This window comes from Netta rufina (assembly GCF_964035555.1).
Source record: "Netta rufina genome assembly, chromosome: 14".
NCBI classification, from domain to species: Eukaryota; Metazoa; Chordata; class Aves; order Anseriformes; family Anatidae; genus Netta; species Netta rufina.
Genome location: NC_140137.1, coordinates 17596298 through 17621521, shown reverse-complemented (window position 1 = coordinate 17621521; position 25224 = coordinate 17596298). Strand labels below are relative to the sequence as shown.

Genomic DNA, 25224 nt, shown 5'->3' with positions numbered 1-25224 from the left:
TTACTTTTCAGAAAAAAAAAAAATCCAATTTTTAGTGTAATCTTTTAAGGCACTTAAAGCATTGAAAAGATGACTTCGGAAGTACAGATCACCTGCCTAAATTAGCAAGACTAGTCTTGAGATTTATTTAAACTTTACTAATGTGTTTGCAGGTTGCAAAGCCTGGGGGTGAGGCTATGTAGATAATTTTTTATTTTTTTCAGTTTTGATTAGCATGGATCAGTTTATATAAGAAATACACTTTTTTTTTTTTTCTTTGATTATCACTTGGGGTGTTACAGCAAACGTCTGCCACATATAAACACTGCCATGAAGTTTTAGGGTGTGAATTAAAGTAAGAAGCAACAAAGCTATTCACAAGATTTGTTGACAAAGAGCTCCTCTCCCCATGTCGTAATGCTTTGGGAACTTTTTTGCTGCCTGTACCTTTCCGCTTGGGAAAGGCCAGGTCCTGTATTTCTGCATTTAAAAGCGCCGATACAACTTAGGTATTACTGCAGATAAAGATGGGAAGTATTTCATTAATAACCCAAAACCTGACGCTTTTGAGCGATGAGGGAGCTGCAGACCTCCTGCCTCGAGCAATCCTCTCCCTCCCCATAAACCCAAACCCCCCCGGGAGACCTTCGTGGAGACAAATTTCGGCCAAAACTCCCCCAAAACGCCTCGGTGCCCGCTGCCGTCCCGCCCCCAGCGGCCCGGCTCCTCCCGCTGCCCGCAGGCGGCGGGGCCGGGGGCGATGCGGGGCGGCGGGGCCGGGCTGCGGCTGCTGCTGGGAGCCGGGAGGGCGGCGGGGAGCCGGGGAGCCGCGGCCGGCAGCGGGGCCGCCATGGTGAGGCCGGGCCGGGGCCGGGCGCTGTGGGGCCGCGCCGCCATCTCGGGGCCTTTCCTCCCTGTGTGTGTGTGTGTGTGGGTGCGGGGCAGCCCCAGCTGGGGCTGTTTTTAGTAGAATGACTGCGTGGCTAATTGGGCGTGCTAATGAATCCCCCTGTGCCCATCAGGCTTGGCTGTGCGGTGCTGTGTGGCTCTGCTGCTTGCGTGTTCCCTAAATCCTTAATTCTTGCTGTACCCTCGCGTGTTGCAGGCCCCTGGGCTTCACGCTGCTCTCCCAGCTCCTGCTGTGTGTCCGTGCCCTGCTGAAGCAGGTGGCTGTGGGCACAGCTGGCTTGGACGTGGGCTGAGCTGCCACTATCAGCATGCACCCAAGGCTCCATCACGCTCTGTATTTATATCACGGGGGACATGAGCAGCTTTAGGACATCCACGTGCCCCAGCGAGGCCGTGGGCAGCTGGCTGTGGTGTCCCCGAGGCTAAGCCGGTGACATCTCCCCTCCTGCCAGGGCACGGACTTTGTGCTGCCTCCTCCACGCAGCCCTGGACTTTGCGACCTCCAAAAATCTCCCCCCATGAGTTCTCTGCTGCGGGGTTCACCTTTTGCCAGAGAACAGCTCTCGGCAAATTTAGGCTGAGCTTCGGCAATACTCGCATGTGCTTGAGGAATTCCTGCTTGTGCCTGCTGCTGCAGCAATGCTGCGTTCAGCGCTTGTGCTGCTGCAAGCCCAAAGTTAAAATCTGAAGCAAAAAGAGCCTGAGTGGGCTCAGTGGGGTGCATAAAGCCCACCTCTTGTAAATGAGGCGTCCCACTGAGTGCAGACGATTGCAGTGATGCTGCCACGTATCTCTGTCCCGAATTATTGGTGAAAATGTTGCTCTGTGGCCATTGCAGAAGTTTCAATTATTTTCTCCATGCATCTGCTGTTATCTCCCACGAGGCTCCACTTGCTAATGGAGAAAGAGCTTCCCCTCTTGCTGGGGCGGCATTAATTGCGCTAATTTCTGCGCTGCCCAGGCTGACAGCACCACCTGGTGGCCCGGGGGCTGCCGCTGGGACCCGCAGCAGCTCCGAGCTGCAGAGCCCCGGCGGTGGCCTTGGGGTGCTGGGCGTGTTTTGGGGGTGCTGGTGCTGAGCCCTGACACCCAGCACATCGCACCTACCTGCAAGCCCTCTGAACGCTGCTCCAGCACGGAGCGTCCTCCCTTTCCAGCCTTGCTTCGTAGCTTGAACTTGGGACCAGTCTGATCTGAAGTCTAGCTCTCCACTCACACACTTGGCCTTGTCTGTGTCCCAGTGGCTTCAGGAGGGCTCCTTTTGTTTAAAATAAGGCATACCTGAACAAACGTGCTTTGCAGAATCGTGTGCTAATACCATTAGATTGTAACTTCTAATTGTGTTATCATTTGTATTTCTTTCCACTCTTCGTTAAGAAGCTCTCTGTTGCTTTTAGTATTTCACCGTGCTTGCTGTTTTAAAATCTATTCCTGCTTTTCTAGGAATAACAAAGTACAAGTTGTGTATATTATCTATTATTGTTGTTTCTGCCTTTTAAAATTCAGATATTCCCCTGATATACCTTTCAGCCTTGTAATTGTACATTTAGCGTATCATGTAAATAATCTCTAATCTATATGGCAAAGTGGAATAGCTGAAAATTAATTAAAGTGCTACAGCATCTGGACAATTCAGATGAATGAGGTACTGGGCACAGGTATGCTGCTATCCGTGTTCATTGCCATGAAACAGCCTGATGCTCTTGTTTAGTTTGTCCAAAAACATTTATCCAAATTTAGCTGACCAAACAGAAGCCGTGCTTCTTGGTGTTATAAGTTCCGTGAGTTAAGCAGCTCTCTGAAATTATAAAAAATAAAACACACTACAGTGAATTTTCCACCTCTTGCATCTTAAATACTTACTTTGCTACAATACATCACTGTCATTTCATCATGCGGTTTTCTTATTGCTGTATAAAGGAACCTCAGTCTCACTAGTGTAATGGGTTTTATTTGTTTTTCTTTAATAGTCTTCCCAGTCTCATTGGCTGACAACAGAGGAGAGGAACCAAGTTTTACTGGATCTCAAAGCTTCAGGCTGGTCTGAGCTAGGTGAAAGAGATGCCATCTACAAAGAATTCAACTTCAAAAATTTTAATCAGGTAATTATTGTTATATACCACTTTTAATATAAAGGAAATATAATTGCTTTAATTTCCATATGGTTCTGATGGGAAAGTATTTGTATTCTGAAAGCTGGGAGTATCCTGTTAGGGCCAGCCCTGTTGGGTTTGCCTCAGTGAATTGGTCTCTGATTCCAATCTCATTAGGTGGAGTAAATTAAATCCATTTTGTAGTTGTTAACTAGATTTATTATTCTAACTTTGTAATTTCTTGATTATAATATTAGGGTCAAGGTCAGGGTTGGTATTATGGGATTAGACAAATAATATTTAATCCTGATTTTTTTTTCATTACTAGCACTCTAGAATTATTACTAGAAATACATAAATGTTGGATAGTGGAGTTCATTCTTTATTTTTTTGTGCAGAAAGAATGAGAAAAATGGGTAAATACAAGAACACAAACTTTTGGGAAACAAGGTGGGAAAAACAGCACACGTTTCATCTTCTAAGCAGAAAGCCAGAAGTCTGATATGTATTCTTGAATGAATTGTAGCTGATCTCGTGATGTCTTCGGTACAGCAGATTCCTGGTCAGACCCTGCCGGGTTTGTATTTGAAGTCCAAGTCCTGACCACCTTTCAAATTGTAAGAACGTGTCTGTGACAATGGTTACAAACTTTCTTTGGAAATACTGAATTTTGCTTGAGATTACGTAAATTCAGTCTTCTGAGCAAAGTTGCAGAGAGTTATAATATGTTAACATTTTATTAGTAGGACAGGAGGGGAATGACAAAAAGCTAACTTTCTTATAATAACAGAAAACAGTAAGAGTGTGGAATGGATGGAGGACAATTCCCATTCTGCTTTATTTCTGAGGCGCAGTGAGCGCTTCCTTGCGTGGCAGAGGACACGCAGGGTTTTCTTAGGGTGATTGCTCTCCGCGGGAAGGACGTTGCCAGCTCCAGGCTTCAGGCCGTGCCTTTTTCTGTGTGTAGTGACTGAGTGAGGTCCATTAATTTACGTGGCACTGCCTAAACCCAGACCAAGGTTTTTGGGAAATCCCAATGAGCTGGATAAACCATGATTTGTAACGCTGGCTGTGTTTGTGTTGTTCCAGGTTTGGGAAGCCTGGGCAGCAGAGAGCAGGTGGGAGCAGAGCTCCTGGGCTGCTTTGAGCAGGGCGAAGGAAGACGAGAGAATAATGGCAGGGAAACACGGCCCAGGAGCTGGTCGGTGAGCACAGACAGAGCCCTGGGCACATTTGTCCTGGATCGCACTTCAGTCCTGAGGGCTTGTTATAGAACAAACAAAACCCTATCAACTAATTCATAAGGCAACGCAGATGGGGAAGTCCATGAGAGGGAGCTCACATGAAACCTTGGGGAGGTGCAAAGGCAGCTCAAGGAGCTGGAACCACCAGGAGGAGGACAGGACGCTTGACATGATGAGATAGACTTGGCAAGGCAGGGTGGGAGGTTTGGCCCTTGTGCTTCAGATATTCATGAAACGCTGTCCCTGCCAGCACACGGTCAAAATCTGTTGGTTCAGCACAACCATAGTTTTATTCTAAACTTAATGAAAAGTATTTTTGCACGCTGTAAGTAAAGAAGTTGATTTGACAGGATGGACTCAGGCAGTGTGCCAATGGACAGGTCAAGAGACAAGGCAGGGGGACCCCCCACCAGATATCTAGAAAACCCACTGCTTCAGTAAAAACCTAGAAAGTTGTTTGTTTTTTTTTTTTTTTTGACTGTATAGCTTGATCTTATGAAATAGGTAGATATTCTTGGTCTTCCTAACTTGAAGATTGATAAAGCGTTTGCCAGTATACAAAACTGAGTATGCTCGGTAAATTAAGAAGTATACATGAATACCTCTAATGTGTCATCTTAGAAATGGTACTCAAAAAAAAAAAAAAAAGCCACTTGAACTGCTTGGAAGGTGTTGGTGCAGTCTGTGCCGTTCCTTGGTGCCCTTCACAGGCATCATGCTGGGGCCATCAGAGCCCACCTGGGCTTTCTGCTGGGGGGGCAAACCGGAGGCAGGTCCTCTGTGTGCCTCCAGTTAGGATCGAGGCTTTTAGGTGCAACTCCTTTTATTTCCTGTAGTAGGTTCTCTGTTTACAATATCTAAAGTGTGAGTATTCAGGAGACGTCAGAGCACTGAGAAATGTTATTTCCTCAGTGGTCTTCCTTCTGCTCATTGCAGATGGCATAAAATCAGGTGTGTAAAAATCCGAGTAGTGGAGCTGACTTGAAAGGTATTTCAGATTTATGCTTTGCAGATGATACTGGTATGATTAATGTATTCATTGCTTTTTTTATTGCTTCTCACAGATAATGTTCATGATGCATGGAAAATTCTGTGGCTTTAAAATCTATGCCAGGTTTACAAAGTCTGTGTATGTCAACAGATGTTAAGAATATAAACACAACTTTTATTATAAAGTCCTGCAAATGTGTAGACATGAACTTGGTTTATGTATATTATTTTCAGCATGAGAATGAAATGAAACTTCTGTGAAACAAGAGTTATTTAGATTCCTGAAGCTTTCAGGCTGAGATTAGCTCGGTTAAAAGCGATCAGAAATGGGCTGCCTTTTTAACAACTGACAAGCTAATGACACTTCTGGCTTATGGAATTATTTTGTAACACAGAGCTTGAAACTGCTGATGCTGTTTGTTAGTCTGAAGATACATTTTCATGAAAACGGGCTTTGGAGGCACAATTCCCTAAAACAAGCTGGAAAGCAGCCTGAAGCCCCCGTTGGAAGCTGTTTGTGAGCTGTGGGCACCCACTGTGCACCGATCCTGGGTCCTGCTCCTGCCTGGGCACGGCTGGTTCCTCTCCCACCGTGGTGGTTTTGCTGATGTCCCTTCCCCGTCCCCTGCAGCTTGCCCCTGAAGCATGGTCATGTCGCCAGACAAGGATTTTCTGCATCCTCCCCAAAGATCCATGTTCTGTCTTCCTTTAGGGTGAGGTAGGCTTGTGGTGGGTATGTGCTCTAAGCTTGTAGAAAATACAGAATGTGCTGAGTAGAGGGAAGAAACACAAACACAGCTCAGCTGTAGAGGAGAACACGTTGCCTGGCTGTGCTGGCCCTGTTGATGTGCCCGTTCTGCCTTACCCACGCATCACTTCTTGGTTTTCCTCTGCTCTTCCTGTTCTCTCTTGTAGGAGGGAGAATCTGGCCCCTGAAATGCGTTGCAGAGAGCCGTTGTGGGGAGAAAGGAAGAGCAGAAGAAGTTGCCAAGGCTTTGGGGCCTCTTTGTGCCATCAGGAGGGCGTGCTGTAGAGCCTGCATGGCCCTGGGTGATGGACACAAAACGTTCACCTCCTGTCTGTAGGGTGAGCCCTCTGCAGCATTCAGAATAGGGACAGAAATGCAAGCAACCTCTGGTGGTGCTGCTGGGATCCCAGACAAGAAACTGCAGAAACTTTAGGGCTAAATGTTAAGAGTTGATCATCGAGGGAGGGTGGCGTGCTGCAGACCTCGGAGCCCTGGTCTGGATCTCAGGAGTTTCCATGAGTTTCCCCAGTATGTCAGTTCAGCACGCTTTGGGAGGAGTGAGCAGTCAAAGGGGACAGACCTCACTTAAAAAAAAGCAGAATTTCTGCTGAAAATGCCATGCCTTCCTGTTTGCACAAAGCGCACTTTGAGGTAATGCAAAAGTTCTGTTGAAAGTCTCCTGAAAAGTTTCTTGCACGGTCTCTGCGGGCAGCGGTGATGCCTGCGGAGCAAGGAAACTGCTCTGGGAGCAGTGAAACAGCTGAGACCTGGGTTTCGAGGGATTTGTCCTCCCGGCCCCTCTCCTCCATGGCTTTTGCCCCAGCTCTGCGATACCTCCAGCTCCTCTCATGCGTTCCCAGCTCCGTCTCTGCGGCAGGTTGGGGTCCCTCGTCCCTCTGCTCATTTTCGCCAGACCCGCAGGAACATCACAACGCCGAGACTTCCATGGTTCTTGTCAAATTTGGCTGGATTTGGCTGGAGGGCTTAAGGGGCAACTGCCTGTGTGATTGCATTTCCTTAGGTAATCACGCCAAAGCAGAAAATGCAGTTAGGAAATTACGAAGGTGGGCATGTTTGCTGATGGCCAGGTTCAGTATTTACAGCTGCTTTCTTTTACTGGGTAAGTTTTTAATTAAAGTTTTTTGTTTTTTCTTTTCTCCTAAATTTCACATAGGAAGTCTCTGTAAGACCTCTAATGTCATTTTGTGAAATGACAGGAAATCAAACGTTCTAAGACTTTTTTAGGGTTATTTTAAACGTGTTTTGTGTTTTGGGGATGCAGGACACAGGTGAAGGATGAGCCTGAGTGGAGATGACAGTGAGGAAACGCTTTGGACGATGGCTCGGGGAGGGCGGAAGCACGTGTTTCATTGCAGTTGGGCAGCCTTGTGTTTTAAGAGCTTACTTAAAGATGTGCAAAAAATTTGGAGCTGTTAAATAAATTATTATTCTCCCTTTGCACGTCCCTTCCAGCGTTGCCAGCTCTCTAGCAGGAATCGGTGCTGTGCCCGTGCTCCAGCTGGAGCTGTGCTGATACTTCCCTTTTCTCCTCCGGCACGTTGCTTTGTCCTCTGTGTTGATCAAAGGTATTGGAAAATTTGTTTTTATATGTGTAGGCAGTGGATTTCATTGCTGCTTTATGGACATAATCTTTTGGCTGCTTGGCTGAAATATGTCCACGCCTTTTACGTATTGAAAACATAATAGCCTTTAACCTACAGTCTGCAGAGTTAAAATGAATTTCATGTAAAATATTCGGTTGTGGGCCACATCTCCAGCTTTTTATATGCCACAGTGGTCTTGTTTTTTTTTTTTTTCTTCTCCATTGTCTGATAGTGAGGTCATTTTCAGTCCTCTGAGAAATTTTATTCCCAGCCAGATGCGGGCCATATATTAAAAGTAGCACCTGTGGCTAATATCACAGCAGCTTACCATAAATTTACATGGTAACTAGGATTATATCTGTCAAGACTGTTAAAAAATGTCTAGATTTAATTTGATTTCCAGTATTGAAGGAGCTCTCCAACATTTTGCTTCATAACTGTATTTTAAAAGTTAAAATCACTCCATTGTTAAGTTTTATAGCACTCCCAGTGCCCATTAAGTTGATTTGTTAAATGGAGGTCAGAATAAAGCAAGTTGGCTACATTAGGATCGGAAACCAACCCATTTGCGACAAATTTAGTCCTCGCGTGTGAATCTTCTCAAAGCCTGGGCACTGATTGGTTTCAGGTGTGGCTCATGTCGGTTGTGGTTAGCCTCAAGGAGTGAGCAGCCTGCAGAGCTGCCCCTTCTCATCAGCTTTGGTAATCAAAGGACGAGCCCCTTTTCATTTGTTCGGGGGGGAATTTGCTGTTTTTCACGTAGCGTTTGTCTCCTTGCCCCCTCTGCTAGAGTTCTGCCTTAGGTTGAATGAAAAGAATCGATTTTATTTTTATCCGCCTAGGTAGGTGCTGTTTTTCATATACTCCTTCCTAAACCGCTTCGTTTTCCATTATCCTTTGAGTCCTCTCCCATATGCCGTGATTTGTGCACCTGCAAAGTTATGAAAGTATTTCTTTTGGTAGTTACGTTGGTCGCTGACTTCCCTGTGTTTATGAATACAATAACTGATTGGCAATAAATCAGAATTATTTACGAGCGGCTTTGCAGAGTGGAGAAAATCTTGGTATCTGAAAATAATGAATTTCTGGCGTATCTGCCCGCTGACATTTTCCTTTATTGGAAACCGATAGCGAAATTCTTGAGACTGGCAAAGGTTAACCTGTGGGCTAAACCAGCGAGAGCGAGCTGGTGCCTGTGGGCTGAGGGGATAGCACCCAGGGTCGGGCTGGGGGGTCAGCTGTGGGCCTGGGACCCCATCCATGCATGCATCCATCCATCCATCCATCCATCCATCCATCCATCCATCCATCCATCCCCTGCACAAGGCTGGGTGCTAGTGCCTGGAGGTGCCATTCAGGTGGATCATTTGCAAGCAGAACAATCTCCATCCTCAGCTTTAAAGGAGGAGGAGGTGGTGCCTGTCAGCGTGTCCTGTTTCCAGTAACACTTCCAGTTTAGCCAGCAGCGAGTGTTTTTTCTCCTGATGAGCAATACTGCAAAGCCGCAGCGGTGGAAACGTGCTGTTGGGTTGTGTCTAGGCAGAAAGTAAATCCTTGGTGCTGGGAGTTGGGAAACACCGGATTTATTTTCATCTCAGGGCACAAAAACATGTGTAAAGTCAGCCTGTGCTCCAGGATATTTTCAGACAAATGTTTTGCACTTGGCAATGTTTTTTTTCTGTTTTAGATGAAGTTGCTGTAGTGCATCAGCTGCCTCGTGTGTCTTTTTAAAGCCCTTGTCAGTCCAGCCTCCCCTTCCACGCCTGGGTATTGCCATAAGACCCACTTCGTTTTAGCCCTGGTGTGTGCATCAGTCGGGTGTCACTGTGCCCGGTGTCTTGGCTCTCCTCTAAGCAAGGTGGGCTTCTCGGGAGCCATCCCCTCCTTTCAGCCCCTTCATCCAAGTTCTGTAACGTGTTGGGGAGCTGCTGCCTGGCTGGGGATGTCCCCTCCTCGGCCATGGTCCCATCACGGTGCTGCAAGAACTTGAAGGCCGGGAGCGGGCCCGTGGCCGGGTGCCACCTCCCAGGGTCGCATGAGTGACGTCTGCTGACCCTTCCCTTGGACCGAGCCACAATTAGGGATGCTCGTGTCCTTGATGAGCTAAGTCACGGCTCTCTGGAGACAAAACCCGTGTTTTATGGCTTATAATCATCGGGGGTGGTGGCATTTCTAATTGCTGAGCCTGCCATGCCCGGCAGACCTGTTGGGTCTTGACTTAAGCAGGCCCTGCCGACGTCTGTCCGGCTGACTGCCGGGCTGCTCTCCAGTTGGCTTCCCTTAAAAGATGGATTTATTATCACTTTAGTAGAAATTATGACGGCGTTTGCTTGCTGCTTGTTCCAGGCATTACGCTGTAAGCGCAAATAGGAATTATTTGTCCAAGTGCCTTGTGGGTTTCACAAGGCTCCTTGTAGATCCGAAGGGGAAGAAATGTTTCTCCCTCCTCTCAGCTGTGTGTTAGGCACACGGTGACTGTCCCCTCTGTCTGAGGTTCAGAATTAAGTGCAATAAATGTTGGAGCAGCCACACGGGCAGGGCCACCGTGTGCCTGCACCCAAATGCAGCAAGTGTGAGCAGGTCGGTGCTGGTCGCTGGAATTTGGGCTCCCTCCCGCTACCTGCCCCGGGTCCAGAGGAGGACTCACGTTGCCTCTTCCGAAGAAGATGCTCAGCCAGAATAACGCTTTAGCTTTTCTCTTAGGGAAACCTCGTGTCTCATAACTCCTCGTGCATTAAAATGTATGTTTACAGGGGTGCTGGAAAGATGCTGATTGAGTAGCACATCTCTCCCTCTTGGTTGCTTAACTTTCTGCGTCCCCATGCCCTGGGATGATGCCTGGCTACATTTCCAAACCGTAAGTTGCTTTTTGCAGTTTTCCCACTTGCTCACAGCCGCTCCACAAAACAGCACGAAGGAAAGACGTGCTTCGGGATGCTACCCTCTGCCACTGTAATTCCAAACGGACTCTGGCTGGCAGAATAAAACAAAATAAGATGGCAGCGCACCTATTTAAAAATTAACCATTACTTGCCAAAAGCACATCAGACCCACTTAGCGGACATCCGTTAATCCGGCGGTTAGCCGTCCCGGGCTTTAATGCACACTGTTTTACACGTTAACGGTTTTGAAGTCGCAGGCCAGCGCTGACCTTTCACATCTGCTGCTCTCACAGTAGGAATCTCCACTCGCTGCTTCCTGTCAGGGCGGATTAGAGTGACGAAGCCCAGCGCTCGTGCTGGCTGCAATTTCGTTTTTGATCAGAATTATTTCTTTCACAAACAATCACATTTGCTAAAATGTTACATCTGCTCTGAAAAGCCACTGGCAGACCCACAGTTTATCAGTGTGATGTGAGTATAATTTTTCATTCGTCTTTCATAAAGCTGTAAACCAGCTTCAAATGGGGAGAACTTCCCGTCCTCCCTTTCCCCTCTCCCTGCTGCCCTTTTTCTTCCTTTAACTTGGTTGGGCTGAAGATGACAAGTCACATGTATTTTGAAGACCATGGACTGGTGGATGGCTTATTGGGGCTGAGCGAAGAGCTTGCCCCGTGCTGAGTCAGGTTTGGAGTCGTCGTTCATTCATTTCAGGGTCTGGTGTGAGATTTTCCTTGTGCTGCGATGAGAATGGCACAAAGTGCTCACATCCATGTCTGTGCAGGACCAAGGGATACCTTGATGGGAGAGGCTTTATTCCGTGGTACAAGAGGTGGGTGCCTGCAGTGAGAAGTCCCCCTGTCTTTACAAGCTCATTTCGCTGTGTTTAGGCATGCTTCTTTTAATGCCCCATCTAATGGAGAAACAGAGCTGTGCAGTGGATTTCCCTTCATGATGCGCTCGTATGAATTTCTAAAAGAAATTCGATGTTCACTAAAGGACCAAGAATTTGCCTGCTCTTGAGCCTGTCTGCCTGTTTCCAGGTGCAGGGATGTACAAAACGGGCTGGGTTCCCCAGGGGAACCCTTAGGAAACAAACAGCCAACGGGAGCACCCATGGGTCCTCTCAAAATACAGCACCTTGAATGTACCCTGCTGCTTCCAGGGACGTGCGTGGGGCACAGGGAGGGCTGAGGACAGCAGAAAGTGTTAAACAAGGGTTGTGTACTTCTATCCAAACCGTTGGCAGTTAGCAATCCTTTTTTTAATAACGCAGCTTCACGTAGCTCCCTGTGTCCATTTCTCTGCTCCCTGCACCAGCCGTTCTTCCAGCCACCCGGGTGCAGGAGACGAACTACAGGTTGGGGTGCTCGTACGGACCGCAGAGGTTTCATCACACTGAGAGAGGTTTCATCACATCTCTCCTAATAAAAGAGGCATACAAGCCTGCAGACTTGCTCTGACAGTACCTGAGGATGTTTTCAGCAGCTCAGCTGGGTAAAATCCCTGAGTAGACCCGCAGGCAGTGGTTATTTGTGGTATTTCATGGCTTTGGGTCCTTTAGGCTCTGGCTTGGCCAGGAGACCCCTCCAAACTCCTTCCACCTCTGTCGTGATTTCTTCTGTTGCATGTGTGAATTGTTGACCTCGTCTTTAAAAAACACAAACCAAACCAAAAAAGCTCACAGGGCAGTGGTAAGAGGGTAGTGAAGGATGATAGGATTGTGAGACCAGCTGCTGCTTTTCTTAATCCATCATAAAGCAATGCCTTTCTTATCACTCTTTGATGTTTTCTTAGGATCATAAATGGCAGAGATTTAAAGGATTATCAGCAGCAGGATATGATTGCCCTTGGATACTCAGCAGAGAATATTTTGTATATTAAACTGGTAGTATGTGTAATCTTGGCCAAAAGACCAAGGAAAATTTGGTCTGAGCGCTTCTTATTGTTATCAGCGGCATATATGGCATGCAAACCTCATTTTCGTGTCTACAGAATGAAATCATCCCTTCACATACAAGTCAGAAGCAGCATTGGGTAAAAAGAGGAGAATTTTGTTCCACTGTAGCCGGGTCTGTTCCATCCAAAGAGCGGTGCGATGGGATAGTGAACTTCCCTGCTCTTTTGCACCAATTCAGGAAAGTTTTCCAGCAGAGAAAGCACCCGAGCTCTGTACAGGAGGGTTTGGGGACGTTGTTGAAGTTGGGGCATCGCTTACTTGGGTTCTCATTTGCTCTGTTAGAGAGCAGCTTTGTGGGGTGGGCTGGCACGGCGTGGGCACGGCTGTTTTTCTGCCTCTTGGTGTGCAACAAGAAGCCCCTACGGGAGCGGAGACGTGGCACGGGTCCAGGGGTGGGAATGGAAAAGGTGGGAGCTGGGGGCTGCCGGCATCTCGCTGCTAGTTTATTTTTCCAGTGTTTGCTGTGACAGCTTCATTCAGCTAGAGTTTTGATTTGCTGGGCCAAACATTTGTTTTAACAAGTAAAATTATCATTGTTCTTTCAGTTGCGCAGCCAAGAGAGTTTATTATTTTAAGTTACTGATTGCTTTAGCAGGTGCCCAGTTAATGGGGGCTTCGTTGTATTATTTAATGTTTATAGGCTGGGTGCAAAAAGCTCATTTAGGAAAATCACGTTTTGTGAAATTGCCGTTTTATTTGGTGTAAACCTCCTAAGTGCAACCTTCACATTCCTTGTTTGAGCTGGAGGATTTCTTCCCCGTTCCAGTTCAGTCCTGAAACCTCTGATTATTTTCTGTCTTTTTCCTGTGTTGAGCAAGTAAGAATGATATTAAGGAGAAGGACAAGTGGAGCTTGTTAAAACTGGGTACAGATCTCTAAAATCCAACTGAACCCAATTTTTGAATAAATAAAATAATACTTATGAGGCTATGTTTGCCTAGTACTGAAGGAGCTGGAACTGCAATAATAATTTTAAAAAGGCATTTATTTAGAATGCTTCCATATAAAGTAATACATCACAACTGCCATGTATGAAAACCCTTGGAATTATGTCTGATTTTAGCTGCCGTGGGTTTGACGCTGAAGCTGCTACGATGGGATTAATTTAGCAGCGAGTGAACAAAGTGTCACTAAACTTTTTTTTTTGCTCCCTCCTGTCATAGATCTGTGTTCACCCTGAACCAGTTGACTTCTACCTGGAGGCACCCAGCGTTACTGGGACTGGGAGATGTGCCGAGCTTAGGGTCGGGATGGGCACCACGATGGGACCGTGGCTGTGACACGTGTGGGGATCAGCTCTGCCCCAGGGGGATAGCATGTTCTGGAGTGCCCTTGTCCCAGCTCTGGCTGGGATTTTAAATTCAGGACTTCCACACATTTTGCAGTAGACTTTATGGGCAACTGTAATTGCTTTTATGTGTCTGCAAGCACACGATGCGATGTGGCTGTGCTGAGCCTCGAACCCTTCGTCCGTCACAGAAAGAAGTTGTAATGCTGGTTTAAGACACCTCACTTCCACTCTGTTGAGTTTATAAATCTTTTTGGTGGATTAGGTGATTAACTTGGGCGTGAAGTCTGTTCCCTGAATCACTGCGCGCATTATCTGCTGTCTGTTGGTGAAACCCAGGTGCAATCACTTACTGTAATAAAAAAGGAGAATGGGAAAAATGATCCCCGGCGCTGCTGGAAAAGTAAAAATGTGACAAGGAAGAGGGGAACAGATGTACCATTTCGTATCATCTTGTCACCAGTCAAATAGGCCCGAGCTCAGCAGTTAGGAAAACGCTGACATAAGCCAAAGATAAGGCCGGGATTTGTGGGGCAGATGCCGGGCGAGCATCTCACGCAGGCAGCGGACACGAGCGAAGGCTCGAGCCAGGGGAGCAGGTCAGGGCTCTTACACCTTCCCCTGACCCTTTCTCTTCCACTGACTCCCCGTATCCCTTGGCCTCCATGGAAAACGTGTAATTTAGGGCCTCGGATGGGGCAGGTTAGGCCTGCACCTGCTTTATGGCCGGCTGATGGCACCGCTGAGGTTGATGCTGGGCTCGGAGGAGCAGCTCGGTGGAGGAGCTGCTTGGTGGAGCATCACACCACCACACCTGGTCGGGGTCGCCCCAAACTCCCCGTGCTGCCGGCGGCTTTCCTGCGGCCGGGATTGCCGAGGCTGCCGTCTGTCATCTCCTGCGGCGCTTGACATTGTGCCGGTACCTGCGTGAGCGAACGCCCCCGCCCCGAAAGGCCATGCCTCAGAGCTCCGGCTCTGCTCGCCTCCATTTATTCTTCATGTTCTTCAAATTGGTAAATCATATGACAATAAACAGAAATACCCTCGATGAAGAGAGAAGGGGAAACTGTTGTTTATCTGGTCAGGTGGTTTAGATTAGCAGTGATGCTGGTCTGTATTATGTTACTTTAAATCATAGTGTCCCAACAGGACATAAATTATGAAGATTGTTACAGTATGTTTCATCCAATGTAAGATCAACAAATTGGAATAATTTTTTTATAGGAAAATCAGTGCTTTGGCAAGGTTATTGTTGAAGAATTTAATTTAACTTGAGCTTTGCTTGCATTATTTCTTAATATATAAAAACTATTTGCATAATGTATGAAGTATAAACATTTTTAGAATCAAAGGCAGGAATGCCTTTTCCAAGATTACATAGAGTGGCAAACTACTTAGAATAGATCAGTGTTTGTGCTTTTGCTGTCAAAAATGTTTGATATAGAGCTGGCTAGCTAGTTTCTTCACCGACATAATTGTAAACAAGTGTTGGGAGACAGACCCCGCGTTCTTTGTGCAGCGCAGTGTAAAGGTTTTCACATACGCTGCCGCAGATCTAACGGCGAGCTTGGAGAGCAGTGTTTACAGCCACCATCTGAATATAAATAGGTAACTTTTTTTTCAGAGAGCAAAGCAACGTTTCACGTTTGTATAAATGATGTGTGCAGCTAAGCATGGGGGATGTGAGCAGTCGGCTGCGGGTTGTAAAAGGGTATTGTAAATGCAGGAAAGTGTAGACAATTAAGTTGGGAATTTTTTATTTTTTTTTTAAATTTTTTGAGGGGTTTGCTTTTTGGTTTTGTTTTGCTTTGTTTCATACAGCTTCTTTATGGTGACAGCAATGGCAACTCAGCACAGGCCAGCACGTCTGCAGCGCTCCACTTCAACCTTTGCCTTTATCGGTGTCCTTCAGGGCTGTGCTTGCTCTTGTCCCAAATCCTGAGCACTGCTTGGGCAAGGAGAGAGCTGCCTGCACTCACTAAGTTTTGCTGCTCAAGCCGCTAAAGAGGAGAAAAAACCTTTTCTCCACAGTTTGCTGGGGGCTGTTGCCCTCCCGGCTCCTGCTGGGGATGGAGAGGATGGGGACACGCAGCCACAGCTCGCAGCTCCTCCAGGACGAGATGGGGACGTGGTTTGCCCGGCTCCAGGCAGGCAGGTGAGGGGCCGAGGAGCAGTTCTCCAGGACGTGCTGATGCAGGGCATGTTTGCAGGAAGGGCTGAATCACCTGGGGTTTAGCTGTGGTTTGGGGCACGGTCTTGTTGTGGTTTGGGGCACGGTCTCGTTGGGTTCTTATGCAGGATGGTGCTGCATGAAACAATGGTAAAAGGGGGAAAGAACATTGCAAATGCATTCCCCTGGTTCATGTGGTGTGTGAATCCAGGCAGGATGAAAGCCCCAAGGCCAGCCAGTTCCCTGGGGTGGTTCACACAGGCCAGTGGTACCAGCAGGAACCAGTCCTAGACTGGGCACGTGGCTTTGAGACTGAATGACTGTCCTCGTGTGCTGCCTTCCCTTTCTCAAACATTACTTAAACACTCTTCCTTATAAGACGATTTTTGCATATTTATAAGTTAGAAGTATTTACTAATGGAGCAAGTAGACCAAAAATAAAACAAACCGTGGGTTTTTCTGGTGAGCAAACCACAAAATGTCATGAGGTTGAGTTAAAACCTCGTGACTAGCTAAACATTGCTTACTATAGCTTGCCATCAAAGAGCTTTTCCCTTTTCTCTGCTGACCCATAGCTCACCAGTAGGTAGTAATGGAAGCTGGCTATGTGCAAGCTTGGGAATGAACCTTAATGATCTGCGTTTATTGTTGTAAGTGTCAAACTGCCGAGGAGAACACGTGCTACGTGCTGTGCACAGGGGTATTTTTTATTTGGGTGAATGGAAAGCAAATGTGCAAAGAGCAGTCGTCTCTTGCCATGTATGACAGCACCGCCGTAACTTGTTTTATTTATTCCTTTCCCACTGATAAATGGTACAGACGCAGCCCGGATGGGTGGGGAAGGGAAGACAGGTAGCCCTCACACTACGCAAGGTCAAGGTTAATGCTACCTCCAGCGTTATAATGACAGATGGGAGGCAGAAACCTTAATGTATTCGTGATTAGCATATGGTTTCCTTGGCTGAGCGTCTGAAGGATTTAGGAAGCCTGGGTACTCTCTTTGTAGCTCGCACATTTTAAAACAAATAAATAAAAAACCTTGCATGGTTCCACTGTTGAGCCTTTCGGCTGTTTTTCTTGAATATCTCCGTTTTCGAGGCAAGTACTGTCAGCTGCTAGCTCTGGAGGTGCACGGCGGTGATCGATCACTGGGGACGCGTCGCGCGGTGATAAATTAGCACGACACATCGACCTGCGCCGCTTTGATGTAGAACTCATCAAGATAATGTTGGCAAGCGCCGTACAAAAAGCAGCACGTTTAAAAAGCATTAAGACGAATGGATTCCTCGCTTAAGAAGTGTGAGAGGAAGAATAATAGCAGATTAGCTCCGGGATCCCGCGATTCTCCCGGAGCCGCTAAGCGCGGCGCGGCGCAGAGCGTTGGATGGAATTTCATCTTTCCTCCCACCGCTGAGAGCAACGCGGCCAGCCCTGGTTTTCCCATTCTCAGGCAACAGAAGTCGCGTTAAGTCTTATTTTGTGATAGCAGTGTGTTTTGTCACTTTCCAGAGCGGTTTGGCCAGCCCTGAAACACCCTTTGAGCAAGATGTGACAGCTGCGTTTTTTTAAAGTTGTGGGTTTTCTTGTTTGTTTTGTTTTTTACTTTATTAGGCTAACTTACTCTTCTGAGAGTGGCTCTGATTTTTATCTCATGGAAGCACTGTGGCTGCTAGAGTTTCAAAACTATTTTAGCAGGGATGCTACGACTGAAACACCCGTAGTTTTCAGTTCTTTTATGACCTGAAAAGACACGAAGGAAAGAGACGTACTGCACACCTACGGCATCTCCTTGGCAGTTCGGAGTTGCTTCCCTCCTCACTCCCGTACTGCTCTTTCTGGCTGGCTGCAGGGATTCTGCTCTCTTCCATGACTTTGGTGATGTGGTGAACTTCCTTAGGGTAACCTGTACGTCCAGGTCTTACTTCAGCCAGAATGCCCTAAAAGGTTTAGGCTGGAAATACCCACCAAATATACCTGTTACTGAACTGTCAGCGTAGTTTATAGTAGTTAATACAGCAAACTCTCTTTAAATGCTTCTTCATGGCTTCTAGAAAATGCACCAATCCTTTCTTGCCCCTCTTTCTCTTTCTTTTTCAAGGAAAGGTCTGAAAAAGTTCCCGTTGGTGGCTGAGGGGCTGCAAAAGTCTGTTGTTAATACAGAGAAGCTCGTGATCACGTTGTGCCTTGCTGGTGTAAGCAAAGTACTTGTCCCACTTTCATCAAGAAATGTGTGATGGTCTGATAAATTTTGCCCACCAATGCAGTCTTGACAATGATCTTGCACTGCAGACTGCTTAATAATTTTCATTATTTTTAATTAAAGTTGAAGAAGTGCAGACTCCTGCTCAAATTAAGGTTGGTTGTGTTGCCGGAATGTGGTAATTACTTTAATTGATCACAAGATAGTTTCCTTGATCACCAATTAGACCAAATTACCGATCAAGTTTCAAGACGTGAAGAAATGTCCAAACTGATTTTATGTAATAGTGTTTTCATATCTAATCAAGCCTAAATATCTTTTCCTTCCAGAGCCAATTGTATTTTCTCAAAGCAAGGTTACGGCTCTACAAATACAAAGGTGATTCATAAACAATAGCGTTCCAATTCATTTAATTAGCAGAGGAAGCATTTAGGACCTTAATGGAGATTGCGCTGGTGAAATTGCCCGCTGGAACTGTAGCTCATTTTCTTAGCGGGGAGATGCTTGCGTTCTGCGTAGAAATAAAATAAACTGAAATACGAAAAGTAAGTTGCTCGGGGTGGTTTGCAGCGAGGGAGAGCGGCGGGGCACGCACGCGGTGCTTTGTGCATGGCCCCCGAGGGTGCCAGGTGCCCCGGCTGGGACAGTTGTGGCTTCATGGCAGGAGCTGGCTGTGGAAGCCCTCCTGGTGGCACGGGGACCCTCGGCAGGGCACGTCGCCTTCACACCAGCACCCACAGCCCCGGGGGAGCGAGGAGTGAGGGGTTTGCTGGCCGGCAAGCAGCACGAAGGAAGGTTGCGGAGCGGATGGAGTGAGCAGGGTAGTTCGTGTGCCCAGCTCCTGCCTGCCTCCTGTCCATGTCCAAGATAAATGTCCTGCAGTAAATGAATCGCGCTTGGCCCGTGTAACTTTGTGTGTGTGTGCACATGGATGAGCTGCTCGTGTGGGTGGATGGAGACTGGGAGAGCACACACAAACCCAGTCGGGTTTTTTGTAGGTTTAATCTGCTTTTTCCTTCGCTGTTTGTTTGTACCAAGGCAGCCTAGTTGCAGTGGCATCGCAGTTTTAAACTTCTGGGAACCTTTCTGCGCATAGGCTGCTGCAGAAACGTACAGACTGTTGGAAATAACTTTGCTATTAAGACCATGGGCACTCCAAAATCATTTAAATGAAACTTGTTTTCGAACTGTTAATGCGTGCGTGTTCCCAATTGTCACTGCCTGGTGCACAACTTGCCGCGTTCTGCTTCAAAGCGCGCTGCCGAAACATTTGAAAATTTTTAAAAGTAATTGTTCACTCCGAGCAAAATTAAACTAAACAAGAGCTTCAAGGGAAGTTAGGTTTCCCGAATTTTGGAATGCTCTTGGGTCAAAGAAAAAAGCTTTTTAATTGCTGACAGTTTGGCGATTTCCAAATGACAAACCTCATTGGAATGATTTTCTCTGATTATAACGTTTGCATTCATTTGACTGGCAAAGCGACTCACAGAGTCATACTTCATCCAGGCACCAATTCTTTTTTTTTTTTTTTTTTTTTTTTTTTTTTTCTTAAAGGTTTTTGTAATTTGTGAGAGGAAAAAAGACTGAAACTATTATCAACCATTATATGTTATTCATTGACCACATGTTTGTTTGAAACGGCCATCGCTTGGTGGAATGTGGGCTATATACATTCTCTTCCATAAATTAGCACTAAAAACCTACCTAAATCAGGTGGGTCTTTGTTGAGATCGTTGTATTATAATATGAACCAGACTATAACGTGGATGTTACTTATGCTTTGCATGTTAATTGAGGTCCTGAACCCCGATGGATGGAGCGCAGCACGAACAAAGCCCATTGACTTGGAGGCGTTCTGCGCACGCACTGAGGCCCTTTGGGCCCCACTGTGTAATTGCATTCTTGATTTACATGGACATTCTCATTTTCTTTATAATGCAGTGATTTGCTCTTAAGCATTTTGGCAAGGGTACGCTATTATTTTCTTCTTGAGCCTGTGATAAAACCTGCATCCTGGGGGAAAGCGCCGTGCAGAATATAGGGGTGGAGGATTGGGAAACCTATTTTAACTCACTTAAGGTAAAATATTTTCTCATAAAGCAGAGAGGCAAAGCCACCTGCCACCTCTCTCCCTGCAAGTTAAATAAATAGCAAAAGAGTTCTGTGAAAGGACGTGGTTCTGGAAATGGTATCTGTCCAGTGCAGGACTTCTGTGGCGTGGCGCTTAATTAGAAATGGCGTTGGCAAAGAGGCAGCGAGGGAGGAGGGCTCTCGGGGTGGATGTTTAAAATCACTGTTGGATGCCAAAGGTAAAATCACTGCCCCCGTGCAATGGCTTTGAGTCCTGGAGTAAGTAACGTTGAGCAGAGTGATTTACTGGGACCTGAAGGGGATGATTTTCGGCAGTGCAGAAACACATCGGTGGCTGTAGAAGGTGAGTTGCTCCTCCAACACACCTCAGAATGGGGTGCAGTAGTCTGGAGCAGCTCCAGCAGCTTTTGAGATCTTGGGGTGAGCCTTGATCAGCTTCTAGAGGAACTTCCATCAATGTCCTTGCAGGTGGAGGAAGGCTTTTTCCTCTCTGTTCTTTCTCTCCTAGGCTTTCGGGTTTATGACGCGAGTTGCTCTACAAGCGGAGAAGATGAATCACCACCCGGAATGGTTTAACGTCTACAGCAAGGTAACGAACGTGTCCACCAGCCCTAGTCACCACCTTTGCACGTTAAGGAGACCAAAACTCTGGTACATCCTCGGTGCCTGTTCTGTAGGTTATACACAATGGAAGAGAGAAGGGAACGGAGAGAGGCTGTGTCTTTTTAAAGGGATTTGAGTCGCTAAAGAGACAGAGATGGCACCAAGAGCCCATTTTTGGCAATTGTTTGCTGCCAGCTGCATGGTTCAGAGCTGGCAACTAGTTAATCTGCAACAAACTCAACAATTTCGTCACCTCCAGGTGTAGCAAAACACTTGAGCCACAGACTCTGCTTGACCCAAATCCTTCATGAAACCGATATGTAGAATTTAAACGTAAAGAACAAGTTATTTAATCGGACACCTCTCCTTGGGGAAACCCAGGGGTGCTAAGCCAGTTTTAGTGTGTGGAGCTTTAGTCCTCAGGTTCTGCTGAGCCTCCTCACCTCCCACCTCCCCTGGGCGATGTGAGCAGGGGGACACAGCTCGCTCCCTGCACAGCCCCCGGGGCTCTCCGTGAAGCTCTGGCCTTGCTGCCTGCCGGGCTCAGCGTGGCTGTCCTAACGCCTCTCTTTCCCTTTCAGGTTCAGATCACCCTCATTTCTCATGACTGCGGTGGGCTGACGAAGAGAGATGTGAAGCTGGCTCAGTTCATTGACAAAGCTGCTGCCTCCGTGTAACACAGGTGTAAGGAGTTTTAACACATCATCCGTCTGTATCTTGTGTTTAATTGCTGTTCCTCACTGACTGTAACTGATTTCACACCCCTCTGGGAGGACAAGGGATTTTGTAAAGGGTGGTTTAGCTTCGTTTGCTTTTAAGACCTTTATCTGAGAGACCCCTCTGAATGTCTGAGCTCGTCTTTTTACACTGCTGGCACCACATGAGGATGTAGGGGATAAAACAGCAAAAAAATGGGTTGGAACAATCCTTTCCTAGAAAGCAAAAGAAGCTGCAGTGAAAGCTAGCACCCGGCCCCAAGTGTCCACATTCCCCAAGCCCAGCGGAGAGTCGGGGCTGGTGCCAGCTGCCCTACAAGCGTGCCCCACGCCTCCCACTTCCATTTCTCAGTTCGCACACCCATGTGCTGCAGGGGATGGGATAGGGGCCAGGCGGGGTGCCCCCAGCCTACGGGCTTTGTCAGGGAAAAGTGACACTGCGTGCCGAGGAGCTGTCCCCGGCCTGAGATGCGGGGTCCTGCGCTGGAGGAAAAATTCCAGCTCTGCTCCAGCAAATAGCAGCACATCCCGGTGAGCTCCTGGCACTGGGACAATTAAACGAAGTGCACTTGGGTGCTGTGCTGGGTCAGGCCATGGCCATGCGTTGCAGGACGGAGCTGTTATTTCTGCTGCAGTGCTCGTACCTGCAGGAGAGGAGGGGGAGCTTGGCCGGGCGCCCGCAGCCGCCGGCAGCGGAGGAAGAGGCATTAGCAGGATTCTTGCTAAGCTGGGCTCGGCTGAAGCTATGCTCACCCTCCTTGTAGCTGCAATTACTCACCGGGAGCCTTGTTCTGAGAGCGGCGGATCCCACCGACCAGCTTTAAAATAATTTCTTCCGCGCTTTCGAAGTCTTTGTTTTTATCCCCTGATCCCCGCCGGGACGGATTTCCCTGCCAGCAGGGAGATTTCAGCCCAAGGAAGGGCTGCAGCAGGGCCTCCCTCGTGCTGCAGCCTGCAGCCGCGTGCCCTGCGAGCCCCTCGGGGTGCAGCCACCAGCCTGACACCTGCGAAATGCCCAGCACATAGCTGGAGGGGCACCGAAGGCAAGCTTACAAACTGCTGAGGAATGAGGTGCATGCCGAGGGGGCAGGCGCTGCCAAAATCTATATCGGGCGCGTGTGCGAAGTGTGTGGTCTCTCAGATATTCGGGGTGCAGAATGCCAATAGCTGACCCTCAGATGGCCGTGCCGGTAAAATAAGAAAGGTATTTTTTGTTAATCCTTAGCGAGCATACTGCCACATGCTAATTGTTAGCGGGAAGCAAGATGGAAGAGGTGGGGATTTGCCGGCGCTGACCATACTGGGGCTATCAAATCCAAAAGAAACCCAAATTCAGGCTGCGTGCTCAGATGTTCCGTGCTCCGAAGTGCCTTTCCCCACTGAGGCAGTGAATTTCCCTGATTTCCCTGATATGGTTTGAAATCGGTCGCTGTTGTGAGGAATGAGTGCAATTAAAACAAACAATCAGGCTGGGATGTCTCCTGTTACTGGTGGGGAAATGAAACGAGCTTCACCCAACGTTTTGACAATGTCTCTAATGAACTGTGAAAACTCTGTTGTTGGAAATTGATATATAATGCAAACGCTTTGAATAAAACCAATAAAATCAAATTCCTCCTTTGTAATTTGTTTCTTTATTATTATACATATGTGACAAAGCTGTTTAGTTTTAAGATAAATAATATTTAGTTACTGGGAGGTCTTTGGTTTAGAATATTGATATTTATTTACATACTCCGAGGAAAAAATCCCCACCGACTAGTTTTCCCCTGCACTGTCTCGCTGTGGCACAGAGCTGTGCAGCCCATGTGTTCTGAGGCTCCCAGCCTGGTGAAGAGGCAGAAACAGCCCCAAAAGAGGAGGAGGGCTTCAAAACACTCACAGCAGCGTGGTTTCCATGTCAGTGCTTGCTTAGCCACTGCTTGCTGTTAACTTCTGGGGCATCACGAAGACCGGACAGTGCCTTTTGTGAGCAGTGCTGTGCAAATCTAATGGCAATAAAATAAAAATAGCAAGTCACAAGTCACCCTTGGGCTGTGCTGCGGTGCCTGCCCCCCATGCAGGCCGGTCCCGTGGGATCAGCTTGGGAAGCAGCAGCCCTGCCCTGGGGTTTGCTTCCCCTTGCAGGCACCGGAGATTTCTCCTATTATAAAAGTGCTTTTGTATTTTATTTTTTTTCCTTTTTTAATAGAATTCCCAGCATTGTTGAACCACAGCCCAAATCTGCAGTGAACCCCCGCTGAACTCCCCGTCCCTGCAACCCCCCTGGCTCGCTGCTCCCTGCAGAGCTGGGCAGGGGAGGGAGCACCAACTCCTTCTCCTGTGGCTCCCTAAATCCCTGCTGGGAGCCCCCCAGTCCCGTTCCTGCATCTCCTCAGCTCTCCTCCACCTGCGTCTGCTGGTGGTGCGCAGCGAGCGCAGGATGCTGGGGGCACAGAGGGGATGCAGGGCACAGCCTCCCTGACCCAGCTGCAGCTCCCCGGGAAATGAATACAGCACAGACACAGCACAGAGGAGTACAGGTGAGTGCAGCCGGGCTGGTGCTGGTGCCTGCTCCCCATCAGCCTGCAGGATCCCACCCTCGTGTGGGACACTTGCAAACCGAAAATGTTTCCATGCTTACTGTGAGGTGCAGTGCATGGCTAGCAGCCACCAGGTCAAATATTCCTCTGGAAAGAGGAATGCTCCCTTTCCCTTTCCCTTTCCCTTTCCCTTTCCCTTTCCCTTTCCCTTTCCCTTTCCCTTTCCCTTTCCCTTTCCCTTTCCCTTTCCCTTTCCCTTTCCCTTTCCCTTTCCCTTTCCCTTTCCCTTTCCCTTTCCCTTTCCCTTCCCCTTCCCCTTCCCCTTCCCCTTCCCCTTCCCCTTCCCCTTCCCCTTCCCCTTCCCCTTCCCCTTCCCCTTCCCCTTCCCCTTCCCCTTCCCCTTCCCCTTCCCCTTTCCTTTTTTTCGTCTCCCTTGTCTTCATCTTGTCTTCTTCATCTTCTTTTCTTCTTTTCTTCATCTTTATTATTTATTTATTTATTTATTTATTTATTTGCTTTATGGCTGATTGTGGTATGGGTAATCAATCTCAAAACGGCCTTCTCCTTGGGAGTTACTTCCTGCACCTTGGCTGTTCCCTCACTGTGTCCCCCACCAGCCTACCCCACGGTCCCTGTGAACCCCTGTGACGCTGCTCTGTGGGCACAGGAAATTAAAAACTAAACCACGAGGCTGAGAACAGAGCGTGAAGGATGCCTGCAGCATGCTCCTTGCTTGGGGTCGCTGCTGGGGTCCTGTAGGGTTTGGGGGCTGCTGCTGCTCAGTCCCCCGTGGGGATGGCACCTTCACAGGGTGCTCCCTGGAGCAGGACCAGAATTATCCCTTCCTCTCCCCAAAATGGGAGCCTGGGCCCAGCAAACTGCCATGGTTTCAGTGGATGTAGCCAGGAGGTGGCCTCCTCCTGACACAACGTGAGGGCTCTTCCTTGCCTGTGAGTGCTCCCTGTGCCTCCAAAACAGCTTTGAAGGCCTCGAGCTTTCTGCAGCTTCTGGTAGGTGCCTGCGCCTCCTCTGGCCTTTTCAACCTCAGGTTAATGAGGCTGCCATTTAACAGGAGCTAACAAGATCATCCGTGTTAGCTAGTTTCAATTTTTCACGATTGTTTGCATCAAGCACCCAGTATTTGTTATCCCTGGGACAAGGCAAGCACGTGTGTCTCCTGGAACAAGTGCTCGCAGCGCGGCCAGGCGAGCAGGCACGGAGATGCTGA

At 47.8% G+C, this 25224-nt stretch overlaps 1 protein-coding gene across 1 annotated transcript; it reads left to right on the top strand.

Moving 5' to 3' along the window:
* Nucleotides 1-721: 721 nt before the first annotated feature.
* On the top strand, nucleotides 722-23074 carry PCBD2 (pterin-4 alpha-carbinolamine dehydratase 2). Its single transcript, XM_084295291.1, has 4 exons — nucleotides 722-832; nucleotides 2859-2990; nucleotides 20664-20744; nucleotides 21340-23074. The coding sequence occupies exons 1-4, from the start codon at nucleotides 740-742 to the stop codon at nucleotides 21433-21435; spliced, it is 402 nt and encodes a 133-aa protein (XP_084151417.1). The 5' UTR covers nucleotides 722-739; the 3' UTR covers nucleotides 21436-23074.
* Nucleotides 23075-25224: the final 2150 nt, after the last annotated feature.

Excerpts from the sequence above, each read along its gene's own strand:
- PCBD2 (XM_084295291.1), top strand. The coding sequence starts at position 740 with ATGCGGGGCGGCGGGGCCGGGCTGCGGCTGCTGCTGGGAGCCGGGAGG. Across the intron at positions 833-2,858 it reads CCGGCAGCGGGGCCGCCATG|TCTTCCCAGTCTCATTGGCT; the intron begins GTGAGGCCGGGC and ends TTTCTTTAATAG. Across the intron at positions 20,745-21,339 it reads GGTTTAACGTCTACAGCAAG|GTTCAGATCACCCTCATTTC; the intron begins GTAACGAACGTG and ends TTTCCCTTTCAG.